The 19,350-nt window shown below is 38.9% G+C and overlaps 1 protein-coding gene across 1 annotated transcript in view; it reads left to right on the top strand.

The window, feature by feature from the left end:
* LOC140244636 (glycerophosphodiester phosphodiesterase domain-containing protein 5-like) overlaps window positions 1-11,409 on the top strand; it is a 73,679-nt gene extending 62,270 nt beyond the window's left edge. Inside the window, exons 8-14 of the mRNA XM_072324256.1 lie at window positions 687-769; window positions 4,408-4,558; window positions 5,656-5,877; window positions 6,525-6,685; window positions 8,072-8,219; window positions 9,045-9,127; window positions 11,142-11,409. Coding sequence (XP_072180357.1) covers window positions 687-769; window positions 4,408-4,558; window positions 5,656-5,877; window positions 6,525-6,685; window positions 8,072-8,219; window positions 9,045-9,127; window positions 11,142-11,409 — 1,116 coding nt within the window. The remainder of the gene's footprint in view (window positions 1-686; window positions 770-4,407; window positions 4,559-5,655; window positions 5,878-6,524; window positions 6,686-8,071; window positions 8,220-9,044; window positions 9,128-11,141) is intronic.
* Window positions 11,410-19,350: the final 7,941 nt, after the last annotated feature.

Genomic DNA, 19,350 nt, shown 5'->3' with positions numbered 1-19,350 from the left:
AATTTATTATGCTTTGTGATTATTTCATAAGGTAGAAAAAGAAAACCTTCATTTTTATTGAGCCCTTATTTTGGACAAATAACATTTTTGTAGTTGTTGTCGTTGTGTAATTATCAAAAGCCCATGAATTTGTAACTGATCTTACATTGTAGTAACATATATCAATGACAAGGGACATTTTTTTTTTCTGTATCAAGTTAATACATTTTAGTCATTTTTTTTAATTTATTGACAGCACAGATTCTCATGTTTGAAATAATAGATAAATTGTCAAAATTAGACATTCCCAACCCACTAAAATGAAAAAATGAAAAAAACAAACAAACAAACAAACAAACAAACAAACTATATGCTACATGTACTTTGAAAAAACAAATAGAGGGGCTTTGAAGTTCAGGGTCAATTTAACCTATGTTATCTGCCCTGACTCACTCAGAAATGAAATTGTAACAGAAAAAAGATGGGTCAACCAAAGATTGTAAAAACACTACAATAACCTGTTACCCTGCTGAATTTGGCTAGGAATCAAAACTTCCCCTTGTTTTCACAAAAAGCATAATTGCAGCACTGCTTCAGCATTGACCCCCACAACTTTTAGCAGGTTTTCTGATGCTTAATCACATGTACAACAACATGAGCGTCAGTTTGTTTAACATTCTGTATCCACCTCGTTTTACTTAATCTAGATTGCACCCGAGAACACCATGATGTCCTTTGAGACGGCAGCCAATCACAGCGTGTATGGATTTGAAAGCAGTGTCAGATTGAGGTAACTTCCTCGGGATATTCCACGCCATTTGACTGATGCTAGCTGTGTTTGAGATTCCATGATTTGTCCTCGTTCCCACCCAACCACCCCCCCCCCCCCCCGCTTTATTTTGTCTTTTTATTCTTGTTCCATATTCCACGTTTCATACAAGTTTCATGTTCCATTTTGATTTTTTTTTTGAAATATGTTTAACACAGCAGTCAATTTGAGATTTAAAAAAAATGCACAAAGGTATAAGGATATGTAAATGATGTGTAATATGACAAACCTACTAAAAAGCAAAGGCTTGTAGGATGTAGGTTCCAAAATCATAATATGTGACCCTGCACCTCAAAACAAACAAAAAGTCGCCAGACATGAATTTTTAGTTAAGACCATATTCTGAAAGAGCAGACTTTAAGCTTTAAAATGATGTATAACTTAAATCAAATGGACTCTCCTAACCTATCTAAATATTGGAAAGAAAGCACAAACTCAGGAAAAGTGTGAACTGAGAAAAAAGGCTCTGAAGTACAGTGTCTGTGGATCAAGCGCTTAATCTTTACCAAACCGTGTTGGCTGTGCGATGAATGGGACAAAAAACAGGAAGTAAACCACCAGAGTAACAACAATGAAGGGATTATCAGATTAAATTGAAATTAAACATGCCTCATTAACACATTCTGTCCATAATTAATGCCAACTTTCAGAGCAGTAGCTCTATCCTTTCAAAAGTTATTAGAGTTGAAAGTGAAGAGTGTGGACAAGGTTTTTTCAGAAATGAAAAAGGGATTCTAAAGACACACCTAATCACACTATACTACCTAAAATGTTCGAGATAAACTGCTAAAAAACACACTTTCCTGCCCGTTTTATGAAATCAAATTTTAGCATAATGTAAAAGAAGACCTGCTCTTTCAGAAAATATAAAAAAGTCAAGTTCGGCTAGGTTGACCCATTTCACTTATTTTCAGTCTTCACGCAAAATCAGTGTGTGCGACTTTATGTTCGTTTTGAGGTGCACGGTCACATATATTAAAGGGGAAGGCTAGTAACTGATCAGTGGGAATCAGTGGAAATGCTAGGAGATGATTGTTCTAATCCTTATGGGATTCATTCAAGAGTTCATTGCATATCTATTGTTGTGTGAAAATGATTTGCTTCAGAACAGTCTCATATTCAAGTAATGTGCAGATTAATGCTCCGTCACTGACCAGGGACGCTAACCTGGAAGCATTAAACTGCACATTACTTGAATATGAGACCATTCTGAAGCAAATCATTTTCACACAACAATAGATATACAATGAACTCTTGAATGAATCCCATAAGGATTGGAACAATCATCTCCCAGCATTTCCACTGATTCCCACTGATCGGATACTAGCCTTCCCCTTTAAAGCGTTTAGTATAATATCCTAATTACAAAAGATGACGAAACATTTGTTAAACTGATGTCACATGTGCATTGTACTCTTATCGTATTTTCTATATGGGTGTATAACTTTACAACATACCATTTTGCAGCAAGGGACTTTTCCATCAAAATGTCCATTCAGGGTCAAGCCACTCCTTTCTTCTAAGAAATATCAATAGAAAAAGGAATAACGTAGAGAAGAAAAGTGGGGAACTTGCATGAAATTTTCCATCTGTTTTGCACCCAGGGTCACTTAATTTGGTGTTTAACACAAGACTTTGTAGCAATGCCAAAGATTATACACAGACGCAACATCTTAGAATACCAGGGGGGGGGGGGGGGAGGAGGTGGGGGTGTGAAAAGAAGATATAGGGGCTTGATATACATTGTACATTACATTAACCTAAGGTATATCAGCTGTACAGTATGAGTGATTCCTGACCTTGAGTCTCAAACCCATCCCCCTGGAGCACCTCATCACTTCCTATGGCTGAAGAAAAAAGTGTGACTCACTTTTCATTCAGTTGCAAATTGTCAGAAGGACAGAGGGCTATCCTCATGTCTAGGAGTTGATGAAAGAACTATTCCATCCGTTATTTACCATTTGCAGATGAAACAAAAACCAAGCTTTAGTGCTTCAAAATAGTTCTAAAATGTGAGTTAAGGATAGTTCTGAACAACCAGTGTAAAAATTTTTATCAGCATAATCAATGTTACATGTAAGTATTGTTAAATAATCAAAATGTGAACAACAGTTATAATTAAACTGTTCATAGAATAAACCGTCTACAATTGGTTTCTTGAAAAAATAGTGATGTCTCATACATTTTAGGCTTTGTGGCTTTATTGTGACATTTTTATATGATAGGATGATTTATGATACTATTGACCTATGCATATAGCATGCATCAAAAGTGATAACTCGAACACGTTTCAAATCACTGCTCCCAATGGTAAACGGTACCTTTAGCAAGATGTAGTACAGATTGAGTGCAGTCAGACTCGGCAAATGAAGTGAACTCGTCCTAGTCTATGTAATCTAAAATGTATGACTGAGAAATATGTGGGAAATCAACTTTCAAGAGCAAGACATAAGCAGTTGCTCTGAAAGTGAAGTCATGTTTGTAGCAAAGAATTTCATCATATCATGATGAGCTGCCATTTTGCCCCTTTAAACTAGCAAGGCGACATTTCTTGCAATGTGAACCTCTGCCTCAATGAAGTAAACGCTGAATGGACAAATCTCTTCTGTGGGTTTACATAGATGAATTGATGACACATTCACAGAGGTCAGATTTGAAACTAGGGTGATACAGAACAAGCAAAGACATACATAATATTTCCCTGCACAATACCCTACTACACCTAAACATGCATACTCTGTGCGCCCGCAAGAGTGGCTGCGGGCAGTTCAGGGGCTGAAAGTTTAGAGGTGCATGGTCCCGGTGTTTTAGTCAAATGTGTACGTGGGCGCACGGCGGAAGTTTCCTATAGAGACCTACGCTATCGACTTCTCTTTGGCGCTTACGCTTTGGCCCACTTTCCCGAGTCCGAAGAAGTCCGATTCACTGTAGTCAGTGGTCCGATCACAGTTCGGCTCATGATTCGGCTGAGGAGGATGACAGCTTAAGCAAAGTTCTTTTATGATGTCATAATAACAAGCACATATACACGCACCCTGGCATTACTACAGACTGCGCGATGCGCAAAGAAGACAACAAAGGCAACGTTACTTAGCAACACCTACGCACTTTACTCTTGATGACAGCTCAACTTCGGTAACCTTCGTATCAATGCTAATGGTGATTGGCAGTATCATCAACAGTGCCATCTATACTACCGGGACTATGCCCCTTTAAGAATTCACTGACCCCACTTGAAACTTGTGTAAGAGAACCCACCCCCTTTGCAGGATGCTTTGCAAGTGGCAGCAGCTACCTTCCACAAGTGCAAAAGGCAGTCTACTTGCTGATTGAAACTGTTTACCCCAGAGAAGTGTTGGGAAGAGTTTGAATTAGATATCACACACTACATGTATGTCGCCTCATGTTTTACCATGCAATGATGAGTAATGTCTATAAAGCAAAACAAAACAAAACAATACAAAACAAAAGAAAAAGGATACATCATGTACATCTTCCTTCCTGTTATGTTCATAGTCCTGGCAAGGAACTTTGAGCTAGATCATTATCATCTTCTCAGCATCTCTGCACCTATCTCTCTCTCTCTCTCTCCCTCCCAGCTGGGATGGTACCCCATTCTTGATGCACGATGACCGGCTAGACCGAACCACCAACGTGCCCGAGCTTTACCCAAACAGGACTGACCCGCGGCCGGAGCTCTTCACCTGGATGGAGCTGAAGGAGCTAGACGCCGGCTCCTGGTTCCTGAAGGTATTTGAAACCCCTCTCACCCCCATAGATCGGGAGGACACCCCCCCTTACCTCACCCCTTGGTAGCAATTCATCTTATCTGCATTGTATCACCTGAACCGGACTATATAGTTATGGTCTATAGTTTTGGTCCTGGAAGAGAATACTGTAAAACATGACATATACGCGGTATGAATTTTTCGCGAATTGGAGCTGACGGTCTTTTTTGCGGCATGAAATTTTCGCAAATTGCCACTGGCATTCAATGCATATAGTGTAGACAAAAACTGTTGTGTGCATTTTAATTTTGCAAATCTTGGCGCTCACAAAATTTGCGAAAATAAAATGCGTACGAACATTCCTCAGTTTACAGTAATAATGGGGAAGATAACTATCTCAAATATCTCTTGTTGCTAAATTCATATCAATTTTCAAATATTTTTGGAATCAAAGGCTTGATGGTGTGGTTACTATGACAACAACATCTAATGGTAAAATTCATGGGGTTTGGTCCCTATATCTGCTGAATTCAGAATATCCTGTCTTGCCTTTTTTTTTTAAAGGGATTAAATATTAAATGTCTGCCAGTGGAGGATGGGCTAGTTCATGAAAATTACATCATTGTATTAGTTATTCATCACTAGAAACAGTATGTCAAGGTTTATTACATTGTCTGTCGTGCTGATAATAATTATAATAATGACAATCAACAATGCTTACAAAGTACATGACACTGAGTGTATATATCCCTCTGTGCTCAAGGAAAGGAAAGGAAAGACTGTAATAGAACATACATGTACAGATGCAACTGCAATGGTACTGAGTTTCGAGTTTGTTTAGACTGTAAAAGATGCTTTTCTCAAAGCAGACTTGAATTCATGAATGTTAGTCATTTGTCTTAAATTCTGGGGTAGATAGTTCCGTAGAATGCTATGAAAAGGACCTGTTGTTGATTTTGACCCTTGCCAACATGGACTGCTGCATTCATTACGCTGTATGATTCACACTGCGCAGCAAAAGAGAATGTAGCAAGTAGAAACATTTTTATTTGTACAGGCGAGTATCTGAATAGAGTGTGCTATTAAACAGAGATACCTTTCCTGCCTTGCTACTTGCAGAAAGACCCCTTTCACACCGTTGCTTCGCTCTCGAAAGAAACAAGAGAGAGGATCGCGGAACAGAAGGTCATGAGACTGTCGGACTTGATGATGCTCGGGATCAAGTACAACAGGAGCGTGACCTTTGACCTCTACGAGACTCCTGAGAACCATCCTTTCCGCCACAACGTGACTGAAGTTGTCGTGGACACCATCCTCAGCTCTGGGATAAATCAGAGTCAGGTGAGGAGCACCGGTATGGTTGGTTACCAGGGCAACAACATCCATGGATGCAAATCTCTCCCAAGTGTGTTTTTCATCTGCATAAATAAACACCCTGTCACAAAAGCAAATGAAGATCAAATATTCATCAGAGGAGAGGCTTAATGAAAAGCAAACCATTATATGTGGTACTCACTACTAGAACACCTAGATTTTTTTTTTTTTTTTTTTTTTTTTTTTTTTTATCAGGACCAAAATTTTACAACTTTGAGGAAGAGGGGTATGTGTTTTACCCTCCCAGTAACTTGAGATATGTTGTTGTTAATCTGTTGAGGATGGCCTGGTTTTGCCACAGCATGCATTTCTCATAGATGCTTGCCCAAGTATATGTGGGACTCATCCTCAACGGGTTAATCCTTTGTACATTTGAGAATCGGCGATGTTAGCACAGAAATAGGAACACACATTTATCAACAGTCAAGTTCATCGCTGTTTTCATGTTCATAATGGCATAATATGAAATATAGTCAAGTGCAGTGCAAAACTGAAGTTATTTTTGCATCTCTCGTACTGATTATCTTCTTTGCCCAATCCCAAGCATGGTATTCCATTTTGTGCAGACAGTGTATTTTGATTTCATTTTGGCGTGTCGATGTTTATACCTCAAGATCTGGTGGCTGTCAGATAAAAAGAGGGAATACGTTCGCCAAGTCGCGCCCGATTTTGTGCAGGCGGTGAAAGGTGGACGTCACATGCCCAAAGAACTCCATGAGAAGGGCATCGTCAAAGTCAGCATGGAGTATTTTGAGGTGGACGATAAACAGATACTGTAAGTTCCCTTACGGTTTCCCCTCATTTCTATGTAGTCATGTGACAGTTGCATATGAAGAGTTTTGTTGCAAAATGAGCTAAGTGCGATATTTAACATTTCAAAGTATTAAAGTCCACCATCAGATACAGCAAAATTAAACCTTTCCAGTAATACCTCACTTTTAACATAAGGAATATTCTAGAAGTTATGATTAAAAACATCCTGTATTTTCTTATTATTTTCTTTGTTTTTTAGCAGCTTTAATCACAAATATCTCAACTTAACAAGAATGGAGTTAGCTCATTTTGCAATAAAAGTCTTCATATATTCATACTTTGTAGCCATAAGTAATTGGATAAGGAAAGTGTCATCCATTTGCTCTTCTTCTCATCTCCCCCCCCCCCCCCTTAAAATATGTAGTTTGATTTAGTATGAGAAATCAATCGCATGAGAAACTGGCCATGTGCAGTTCTGAAAAGCTGATCATTCAAACTTCCTCATATTCCTGACACTATTATTGCAACTACTTGACAAATTGCCCTTCATGGAAATAAATAAGCACTGATTATTCAGTGTTTTAGTACTAGTAGCCAAGATAAAAATCATGGGCATACATACTACAGTTGAACTCAAACCAACGACCTGCTGAACGCTAGTCAGGCGTCATATTCACTCAAAAACTATCGAGCTTCTGCCCAATAGCCAGTGATGATTGTGATTCCGTATAGCAGTGGGTACTGCATATTTATTCAAAAGAGAGATTTGTGTAAAGTATTTATTGCGACTGAAAGACAAATTGCTTTTGCCCTGACATATGAATCAGTAATTTGAATTCCTGAGTCTTTCTATTAAGGTACAAGTTTTTTTCCCCTGTTTTTCAGAAGCAGGCATTCCTAAGACTAGTTTTCTTCACACTGAAATGCCCTTCATAATTAAGGTCCATTTTGCCATCTCCTGGTCCTATAAGACATCATTGAGAACAGTGCACTCTTTGTGAGGACAAGAATTACCTGGATATTTCAAATTATGGCAATTGCACTTAGAGTCATAGTGCAATTGCTGTAGTTTGAAATATCCGGGTAATTCTTGTATGTTCTTTGTTTTTGATTTATTTTTTAATGAAGAACTCTGTAAAATTGCTATTGTTATTTAACCCATTGAGAACATACTGATTTTTCTGTAACATGCATTTCCCATAGACACCTGCCTGAGTATTCTCGGGACTCGTCTACAACGGGTTAATGTTTACCAAAGTGCAGGACCATTTTGAATAACCAAGTCTGTAGTTATCTACGTGTATCTGCTTAATTGTCTCTCATTCTCTCTCTCTCTCTCTCTCTTTGTCCCTCAACTTTTCTTTTAACAATTTCTGACTTTTTCTGCTTCCCGCATGTCATATTTCAGTGACTTCAGCCAGGCAAACATCACAACCAATGTCTACACCATTAATGAAGTGTGGCTGTTCTCTCTCTACTGGTGTGTGGGGGCGTCGTCCGTCACCACCAGTGCTTGCCACATCCTTGAGACTGTGGACACGCCCATCTGGCACATGGTGAGACTGATACATACGTACACCATAAATAGTAATGTAGTATTGGCTGGCCTGGGGGGGGGGGGGGGGGACACTGGATTTATTGCCCAAGTCAAAGATGTTTGCTCTGCTGTTTGGTCCTAACAAGGCCAATACAATTCTTGTGTCAACTAACACTGGTCAGTCAGTGTTGTTTTTATAATTTTTCATGCTTGTGCTATGCTTTTCATCCAATTCTTCATTGCTTAGAATATAAAAAAGAACTCTGAAGTGATCAAGTATATGCCTGTTCCATCAGTTAGCTTTAGTGATGGTAGGTTCATTGACTCAATTTTTTTCACACTTCAACACAATTTATGAGCAAATATGAATCCATATGTTGTCGGTCTATGACATACATGCATACATACATAACAGTAAATCTTTGTTCATCTCTGTCTGTCTGTGAGTGTCAGTCACTATGTATCTTCAGATATTTCATTTTTGGTTTATTGATGTTGTCAGAACATATGACTGAATGTCAGAATAAGGGCTGGAAGAAGAGCTTTCTTATACTTTGTAACTTCTACTTGTCACATGTGTTTATTATACTGCAAAAAAAAAATAAAAATTAAGGCATTGAAGTATTTGGTTTATATATCAAATTGTTTGTAGGTGATTTTTGAGGTTTATTCATTCTAGAAATGGTCCAAGCGTTATGAACATCCTTTTCTGTCGACATAAATTGTACAATGCATTCGACCCAGACAATAGGCCCAACAAGTTTTTTGTTTGTTTTTTTTTAAGGAAAAATTGCTGTGCATTTCGTTCTACTCACTGCAGTCTTCATTTCTGCTTATTTTTCAGACAAAGACAACATACTTGATTGCCTGGGTTCTAGTCGATGCTGTTTCGCTCGTTTGCGTGGGCCTGATCTTTCTGCTTCAGAGGTGAGATGGTTGCATGAGATGCCAATTAACTACTGTATACGTAATATTTTTCAGGAGGTTTTGATTTTCGCATATTTCACGAGATGGGTGCTATTCGCAAATTTGACAACGTGTGAAAATATCAATGGTGATCTCAACATGAATGTGATGTACAGGTAGACATTTCTTCAGTCGTTACTGCACTCCCCGAATTGCGAGTTTAACCGCAAGTGAAATTGTCAGGAAGTCCTGATTCGTGAAAAAAAAAAAAATAAGACTTTGCCAAATATATGGCATACTTGTTAGTTTTGTTTGAAAGGAAATGTCGCTTTTGACTTTTTTAAGCTTTTAAAAGATAAAATTTTTTGGATTTGTCTGGTTTTCATCCACCTTCACTAAATGTGTACTACTAATATTTCTGCATTCACTGAATTCACAAGTATGTTTGAGGTTAATTCCCCATTAACAAAAACTGTCAGCATTCTGCACTGGTACAAAGGGTCATCTATTGATTATGTAACAGAAAAGGGGAAATGATGAAGGGAGGGCCAACCACTTCCTGTGATATTGACCTTACTGTACATTATGACCTAGTATTGATTTCAGAGGTCAAACCTGTCAACCAGACACCCTGAGTCACTTCCGGAATGTAAAGAGATTATAAGTCTAACCCACTTGCTGTACAGGTTAAATGATCAGCCAGGCTAAACTATGCTAACATTTGCCTGGAACTTGAAGTGCTACTTTGTCCATGGGCAACTGGACATGTCAAGTCCTTCACTTTCAAGAAAGCAGGAGCAGAACAGTTTATGAACATTTTAAATTCTTATTGCACAAGAAAGGACAGCTTTGTCAAAGTGAAGATTATCACCTATGTTACAAATTTTTGAGAGTTACTTACCTGGTGCTACATTGCCATCAGGACCTGTCTTCCTAATACATTGATTGTGCCTCTTCTCAATTGTGACAAGCTTGAAGATTTCTATCTGTTGCTATGGTTACAGTCCACTCCCGTTATAACGAACACGGTTATAACAAAATTCCGGTTAAAACAAAGTAAAAATACGGACTGCAGTATCATCCACTCTGTGTATTCTTATTGTTTATTTGTTTGGTTATAACGAAATTTCGATATAACGAAAGAAAACTGCCGGTCCCGAGGACTTCGTTATAACGGGAGTCCACTGTTCTAGTTCTTCTAAGTCATCGTTAAATCAGCTCTGTTATGCTATAGTGGCTGGTTTATGTAAAGTTAAAACAGTAGATGGACACAGTGGGAGAAGTGATCACTGTTGAGATGCTCTGATGCAAAACTGAACCATGCACTATAGTAATAATGATAGTCATATAGTGAAATTTGATTGACTATGCAATATTTACATGAGGGCTTTCTTTTCATATTGTTATACACAAATGTGAAACAGAGTGCTAGATACATGTATGCTCTGTACAAGGTCAACTTTTAGTTGTGAAAGTTTGATTAAAGTTGGACCTGATATGCACTGGTTATTTTTCTCTAAGCGAGAATATACTTCAGATTGCTACCTTTTTGCTCTCATGAGCAGGTCTGCTTAAAGGGACTGTACAGTACTGGTTGAAGTGGGGATTCATGCTTTGAACATTCTTAAGTGAGATAATGAGAAACCTCTGATGAAATATGAAAGAGCATGTAATTTTAAGAAGGATTCAACGTTTTTCTGATGAAAATTGGTTTTCAAATGGCTGAGATATCCAAAAAAGTGATAATGATAAAAGGTGACAGGCCACGCCTTTTATTAGGATCTCCTTGATTCACCTTATTTTGGATATCTCAGCCATTTCAAAACCGATTTTCATCAAATAAACTTTTGATACCCCTTAGAATTGCATGCTCTTTGACATCTCATAGAGTGGTTTCTGAGTATCTCACAAAATGTTAAAAGCTAAATCCTCACCTCAACCGAAGTCCAGAACACACTTGACGAAATTAGCAAGGGAGGACTACTAATGTAAAAATTCTACCTCTTTCAATGCTCTGCTGTATGTTGGTTTCCAGGGTGAGGAATCCAAACCATTCAATAAACCCCGAGGCCATCTCCCTGAACTCGCCCCGCCAAAAAGCCCTGCACCACCACCATCACCACCACCACCACCACCGCAAGAGCGATCGGGAGGTGCTCTACCAGTCCAACGAGGACACGCCCGCCGTGACGCCCACGGGCGACCACGGCACCCTGGGCAACATGGCCATCATGATGGAGGATCCCGTGGCCAACGTCGGCCCCATCATAGATCACCGCGAGATCCACATGCAGCTAGAGTGAGAACCGTAACCATCTGTGGGCCCCGTTTTAGGAAACAAAGGCGTGGCACAGACAACATGACTCTTTTAAGGCATCCCGGGTTGGATCCTTCGACCTCTGACCCATGCGTTCTGTGCCATGCGGAGGCAGACATCGTTATCTAATCTGCCATGAAGACTTTACAAGGGTAGAGGTGGGGATCCTGGTAGACAGACCTTGTGGTTGTAACTGGAGGGATGCATCAAGGAGCGGTCAAATCCGGATGGAACTGGTTCTGTCAGGATGTTGTATGGATCTGGGTGTCTTTCCAATTTGTGTGTTTCATCCTCTACTGGGGTAGTAAAGGTTTATATCAATGGAACTATCACCTTTCCTGAAATTCACCCCAAGGACTATTAGTGGAAAACTAAAGAAGGGACATATTTATCCTCTGGGGTAGTAAAGGGTTGTATCAATGGAACTATCACCTTTTCCTGGAATTCTCCCCAGGGACTATTCATGGAAAACTAAATGAAGGGATATATTCCTCAAACTTATGAATGCTGTCAGTGGGGTGCATGACAGCTAATCTTTAAATGAAATAAAAGGAAATATTGATCATGGAGTTAAGATGACAAGGAAATGTATCTTAGAATAAGATGTGTTGTGGTGTTGTAAGTGAAAAATGTCAAAAGTTTGTCAGAGGCAGAAATCAGGGCAATTAGACCTTCAAGAGGTTGAGCCAGGCTTGAATTTAACTCTCTGCAATACATCCCCCCAAAACCTTAACCTAGTTATATTATGTCAGCCAGCCCACTTAGGGCAGAACAATGTGCCTCAGTCAAACAGGATGGCCATGATGACGGAAAAAGGATGAAAGGGGGCGAGGTGAATCTCCATTTTAGTGGCAGTTTGAGTACAGACATGATATGTGCTATTCGGCACAGAAAGTACAGTAAGGGTTAATGTGTGCTTGTGATGCGTGATTAGTTTTCCTTGTTTAAAGGATGATGATGGCTGCCAGACCAGACAAGGTTCAATGTGGGCTAGTTGTGAGTGGCACTGCTCCCACAGACCTTTGTGGATAGTAGGAGTGCACGAATTGATGTCTGCCCAAAGTGAATGTGCTCAATCAGGAGGGAGAGTAAACTCTGAAATCATGGTGGCTGTTAATTCCACATGATTCGGGGGAGGGGGGTTTCGTTCCAGAACATAGTTCTTTCTGAGAACATTTGGGCAAAATGAGATGTTTTGAAGTAATTTTCATTAATGTAGTGGTTATGTATACCACATTTCATAACTCAACTGAGAAGAAAAAAGAACAAAGAATTGAGTTTAAACAAAGAGGGCCATTAGGAAGTGTGGTGTGTCAACAAAATCTTGTCACCTGCAGTGTTATACAGTCTTGTCGTGCATGTCTGGTCAGTGGCAAAAAGTTGCTGCGTGGCAATATTTCACTGTGTAGAGAGCATGTTTGGTCCAGTGTACACGATGCTACATATAATGCATGCCGTAGTCAAACTGCTGTATGCAACAAAGTCTGTGCACACAAGCATTAGGACTTGACCACTGTGATCTTGACAGGCAAAAAGATTCACAGGTGGTATGTTGTCACATGGTCCAAAAACATCGGCTGGTATGTACTTCATGGATTCAAGTCACAGATTTACAATGTCATTCCCCTCCAAAATGATATTTATACTTATCAGGCCCTTAAGATTTTTAGTGCATGGATTGGGAGGTTGAAGTACTCACTGACTGATTAAGTTATCACAAACACATCAACAAAATTGCTGCGGGTCAGATTTGATGTGATTGGAATTGTGTTTGTTTTATGTGGCCGCATATAGGAAGCAATGAATGCTTTATAAGCAAACAACTGTAGGACGGAGCTATGGATGCCCTCCACAGGAATATAGGCAGTGGGGTGAAAAGTGCCTTTCCCAGGGGACTCTTACACTAACAAGGAAAGTATTATCGAGCCACACAATGAACCCGAGTTGGGACAGATTCAGATCAGGGTCCCATTTCATAAAACTTGTTATCAGCGACAACTGCCACATTTCTGTGACAAATTTGCTCTTAGCCAATTTGACGCAAGGATTTCAGTAGCTTGTAACAACTATCGCAACCTGTCACTGATAACAAGTTTTATGACACGGGGCCCTGATCTAGTTAGGAAAGTTACACAGGCATTCAAGATGTGGCAAGGTGGGCACAAGATATATAATGTTCCCAAATTGCTTCGTGAAACATGTCCTAATTTCCTAGGACTGATTGATCCAAAATTGTCCCTAGGGTCAGTTGACTTGAACTTTGGATTGATTTTAGAGCTTCGTGAAACATGCCCATTTCATGAAAAGTTGCTATGATGGTAAACTCTTGCTGCAGTGGCAGGTGTCCTGGAAATGAAAAGAAATGAAAAGATTAAGACTTGACATTGGTGCGAGCCTTGCTAGAGTTTCCTCGTCCAGACATGATTGGAGGCTGAGAAACAAATGCGTTGACGTGATCTGAATGCTGATTCTGCCTCCTTATTGGCTGCTGCTACAAGGCATTGCAATTCTAGCAAGTTTATTGCTAGTCATAGCATCTTTATTGAAATGAGAGCCTCAACTCTTTCCTTTTCTTCAGAGGGGATGTGACTTTTAAAGCTGAAATTGACTTCGTCAGGATTGGTTACTTTCTCGCGTGATTGAGAGCACACTTAAATGTGGAGCAGTTGGGACCTGATATATCTTCGTACTGAAAGTGCTCATAACTATAAATATCTGTATCCATCTGATGAAACTGAGCACTATGCGACAAATGTTGTAAGAGGAATCCACTGTCACGAAAGAGCTCAGTTCAATCATAGGTCATCCATGTGACAGTAATGTAGAGCCAGCAGAGAAACTTGGATGCGCATAGGACGGTAAACAGAGTTCGAGATATAAAATGCACACGGTCACAATTTATGTGGAAATATGGATGCCAAACAGAAGCGAATCACCTTTTCATGATTTTTGTGATGCAAATGCCTTTTATGCCTTCATCTGCATGATTTTGAAGTTCATGGCTATTCATGGCCAATGGAAGAGTTCTCTCTGTCCTGTCCTTCGTAGAAGTAAGTGTCATGTCCACTATACAAGTGGCCAGCAGAATATGATGTCGGTCAGTCTTTTTGTCTTTCTATTTATGAATGTATTTCCACATTAAAGACTTAAGGATCATTTAACCCAAATCAGGCCAGCACATGCGCCCTCACAAATACGCAAGGAGGCCAGCCGCTTTTCCACATTGTACCTGTAAGTGCACTCAGACAGACAGCTCTCAAAACAACTGCCTTTGATAGGCAAACAAAAACGAGGAACATCAGCAAGTTATGTGTCATTTTGAAGAGGAGAAAATTGTCTCTGTTTCCATGTGTAAGTCACTGGCATTCAATTTATTCAGCAATTGTAAGTAAGAAAAAAAGTTTTAAGTAACGGCTGCATTGCTGCTTTTCCATCTATGGAATTTTGAGGATGTTATATTTCTGCAGGGGCTTGCGGCAACTATGGGGTATCCTGTTTTCTGGCCCGATCTGGGTTGAAGAGCGAGTTCAGTTTGAAAGTTCATCACTCATATCATGCTCATCCACATTAACTTTAAGTTTTGTTGTGATAGACTATAAAAACAAAGAAAGACATAGCTAGGTAACTACGAGAACACCACTCACATTTAGTTTCTATGGGTCAGCCTCTTTCGATTATTTCAATCAATTGATGAAATCAGTACTTATTGTATGATATATAGTGTAGATATATATCTTTCTATTTGTTTGATTACTTCCTCATTGAATGTAATGGATTCACAAGTCGTATTTATGCCAACACTTGGGCACCAATTAGACAAATCACCCAGCAGGTGTCACCCGACATAGTGGTCCATCTTATTACGCCTATAATGGCTCATATAGTTTGAAGTCACAAAGAATGAAAATGAAGGTATATCAAGAGCTTAGATCAAGACACAAGAGATCTATATTATTATTGTCTATCCTTGTAAACTTCTTTATATAACCGCTTATTCCTTATGCGGAAAAGCACTCCACAGATATGCATACATGGGACTACAGTCAGAGTCATTGCGCAATTAATGCAGTTGTATGGCTGCACACACATACACACACACTCTCTCTCTCTCTCTCTGGACTATTAATCAACAAAATCTGATGTTGACTTTCTACAACACTTTTTTCAAACAACAATGCCGAATATATTGTATAGCCCACATACAAATTGTAATGTCAGATAGTTTGTTTGTTCCAGAATTCAGATTATCGTTGGAGGGTGAGCTGAGAAATTGCATAACCATGGGAACCACTTTGGCCTTTTTCAGCTTGTGTGGTGTGCATAGACCATGTCGTGAATGTAACTAAATGGTCACATTACATTTCATTGAGATATTCAACTTAAAAGTTGAGCAAGGCAATACTAGTGTATTCAAAATGAGGACATAGATATGATTATGTTGTTTTGTTTGTTTCGTTTTTGTCTTTACCATGTCAAAGTTCATCATGGATTGGTGTATATGTGTATTGTCAATGTACACATTGTACATTGTCAATTGGCAAATACAGAGAAAAATCTGGCAGTGTTATGAAAAATTATATATGTGTACAGAAGGCTTCGTTGATAAATCAGCTTGAAAATATTTATTTGTTATGTGGTGATGTCGTTCGATTGCCCTTTCTGTTTTTCACCAATGACACAAAGCTACTGTCATGTTTTTTTTTTTTTTCCAGACTTGGCTTATTGGTGCATGAAATTGAAAGCAAAATTTAATGTCATAGCAATCTTGCTTCGTGCAGTAAATGTGTTTTGAAAGTTGGGTCACGCACGTCACAAGAGCAGCTACCATATGGAACCTGTGCTGCAGTGGCTTATGTATTGTGTAGTGATGTAACAAAGGTAAAATGAATTAAAAACTAAAAAAGAAAACAGAAACAAAAACACAGAAACTAAATGCAATCAAATTGTGCATGTGGACACAAGATTTGTTCACAGTGATCAACCAGCGAGTAAAGATTCTCCGAGACATTCCTCGAGTCTCCGCGCAGAGGTCAAATGTGACTGTGACTAGCTGACTGCATTTCAGCTCACTTCCTGTCCATAATGTAGGGCCTATAGGGAAGAGGTGATATGTCGACATACCTGTGGTATTTACAAAGCAGGATGACCATTAACTGCTGCACCAGAAACATCCTCTCTACCTTATTTTTTACCAGCTGCAGATTTGGTATTTTGCAGTAATCATTTACTTGTATTCTTGTTGGGGTCATCCCACAAGACCGACACCCATGAGTCATACAGCCCACCAGTTCACCATTGAAAATAGGTCCATGAGTCGTACAGCTGACGAGTCATACAGCCCATGAGTTCAACACTACGCAAATAAAGCCCATTAGTTTGACACCAGGTAAAAACAGCCCATGAGTTCAACAGATACAACATGGAGCTTAATTGTGTCGGTCTCGTGGGCCTTGTTAGCTTAATGTCGAACTCATGGGCTGTATGACTCGTAAGCTGTATGACTCGTTGGTGTCGGTCTTGAGACGTGCACCCTTCTTGGTTGCCCCTTACCAGTATGTTGGGAAATGCAGTAGAAAAACCTCAATGATGTCAGTAGGCTTATAATATTCGTTGTAGTACGGGAGGAGCCTTAAAATGAGTTTAAAAAGAAACCCAAAGTTTTCAACTTTCTATATTACTTTAAAATACAGAAAGAAAAGTTTAATACCATTGCTGAAAGCTGGTAATTTCTTGTAGAAGAAGACAAATACATGATTAACAACAGTGTGTAGCTTATGTCAGTGGTGTGTCATAAAGCCCTGCTCTAGATCCGTTTAGTCGTCTGGGTCTAAAACTGAAACCTCAGACTGACAGGATGAGCAAATGCCTGTGACCTCGGAATGACCTCGCAATGTTGATTGTAGAGCACATGCATGACAGAGCACACCTACCTTGCCATGCTGTAAGCAGCAAGTATGGTGAGGTGTTACCATGGCAACAAAGCGATTCTGACAACTGCACGACCTCGCTCCTGTCAAAACAAAACCTCACTCCTTATGCATGGAAGAGTGATAAAATCTTTACATAGCCCAACATGCTTCTTTTTTTTTTTAGGTATATGTGCTGAATAAGAAAAGTAAAAGAGAAAATTTTTGTGGTGTGGAAATTTTTGCGCATTTCGCGCGACAAGAAACTAGTGCAAAAATAGAAGCATGCAAATTATTTTGCTCATTATATTTACTGCTATGGAATATTTTGATTCAACAGAATTAAAAACACAAAATTCATCGTACTCAGCAGAACGCAAAAATTTCTCGAGGGAAAATATTCACTTTTACCATATATTGAAAGATGTGAAGTGTAGTTACAGTTTGTAGATGCTGCCAAATACAGTGCACTCCCATTATAACGAACACTGTTACAACAAAATTCTAATTACAGCAAAGTAAAAATTAGGGTTGCAACATTATTCACTCTATGTATTTTTATTGTTTATTTGTTCGGTTATAACTTCCGATATAACAAAAGAAAACGTCCAGTCCTGAGGACTTCGTTATAACGGGAGTCCACTGTGTAATGAAGTGTAATGAAAGACCCCCTCTTCCCTGTAAATCAAGAATGCTGTCATCATCACAGGTGGTAGAAAATGTAATTTCTGCTGTTTGTATGGTTCTTGGTCATACCAGCTGTATTGCCTGTTTTTTTATAAACTGAACATGATCAAGAGAGTTTGTTGCCATGGTAGTGTCAGCTGTGGTCAGCTTGTTTCACTCCACAGCAGATGCCTTTAGCCCTGCTGCTACACCACGTGCAGTGTTTGAAAAGAGATAACATTAAACAAGAAAAACAGAAACTTGTGAAGACCGCCCTCAGTTGGTAGAAATGAGTGGAGTCATATGTGTGGTCTGAATATGTTTGTTTGTTTGTGTTCTTTTTTTTTTTTTTGGGGGGGGGGGGTTTGCCACAGTGTGGCTGCAACTGTAAAAGCTTGAGTCCAAGACTGATGTGTTTGGTGTTTGAACATTTAAGTTATCATGATCTATTTTTGCTTTTTTGTTATTCAAAAAAGACTTGGAGTGGAAGGACTAGTTTTATTTTATTTTTCAATATATTATATGTGCTACCTCAATGTGCTTCAAAAGCTTGTTCTGACATTGCTCGTGGCAGTGTTTCTGGAGTTGAAAAAGGTGTATGACTTTGGTTTTATGTCTTTTCATGTTATTGTATCATGTACTGTCTAAGACTGTTTTTTTTTTTTCTTCTAACATTGTGCTTTGGATGTTACAAATTTTTGCTGCAGTTTTCAAGCTGCAAGATTGAAAATGTACTCTGATGAGCGTATTTCAGATATGCACAGTAACTGTGCATTATATTATGTTCTCTTATATTGCTTTGTGCTGGTTATGGTTCGTTTCGCGTCTAAAATCTTCCTGTTCATTCTAACCAGCACTCCAAGTTTGATGAAATACAAAAGCAAAGTTCTTGGAATGTCTTGTTAGTACTCATTTTTTGTCTTATGTTCTTATTCTGTTGGTGTGTTGTGATTGGTGTATGAGATATTCATAGCTTTGTGAAAATGGAAACAAATTAAAGGAATTTTTTTTTTTTTAAGTGCATATCATTCATATCCAGATTGTATTATCTTTGGGATTACTGTTCTGTAAACCCACTTATGCGGACACATGTGCACAAAATGTGAAGAATGTATTATTAGAAAACTTCCAATAAAAGGCATACATTTTAGGTAACATTTTCAAAATAATTATTTTAAATCTTTCTAGTTTTGTAAAAAAGAATCTTCGTTGTTTCCAAGCAATCGGTTCTTTTGTTTGAGAATGTTTAAACTTGTAACAGGGTGAAGGATGAACACAATTTCCTTTTCAATGTTATGTTGGCTTAAATTAAAAAAGAGAAAAGAAAACCAAGACGACTTGTAACGGGAAGGAAC

The sequence above is a fragment of the Diadema setosum genome, chromosome 21 (genome assembly GCF_964275005.1).
Source record: "Diadema setosum chromosome 21, eeDiaSeto1, whole genome shotgun sequence".
In the NCBI taxonomy this organism is placed as follows: domain Eukaryota; kingdom Metazoa; phylum Echinodermata; class Echinoidea; order Diadematoida; family Diadematidae; genus Diadema; species Diadema setosum.
This window is presented reverse-complemented; position numbering and strand designations above follow the sequence as displayed.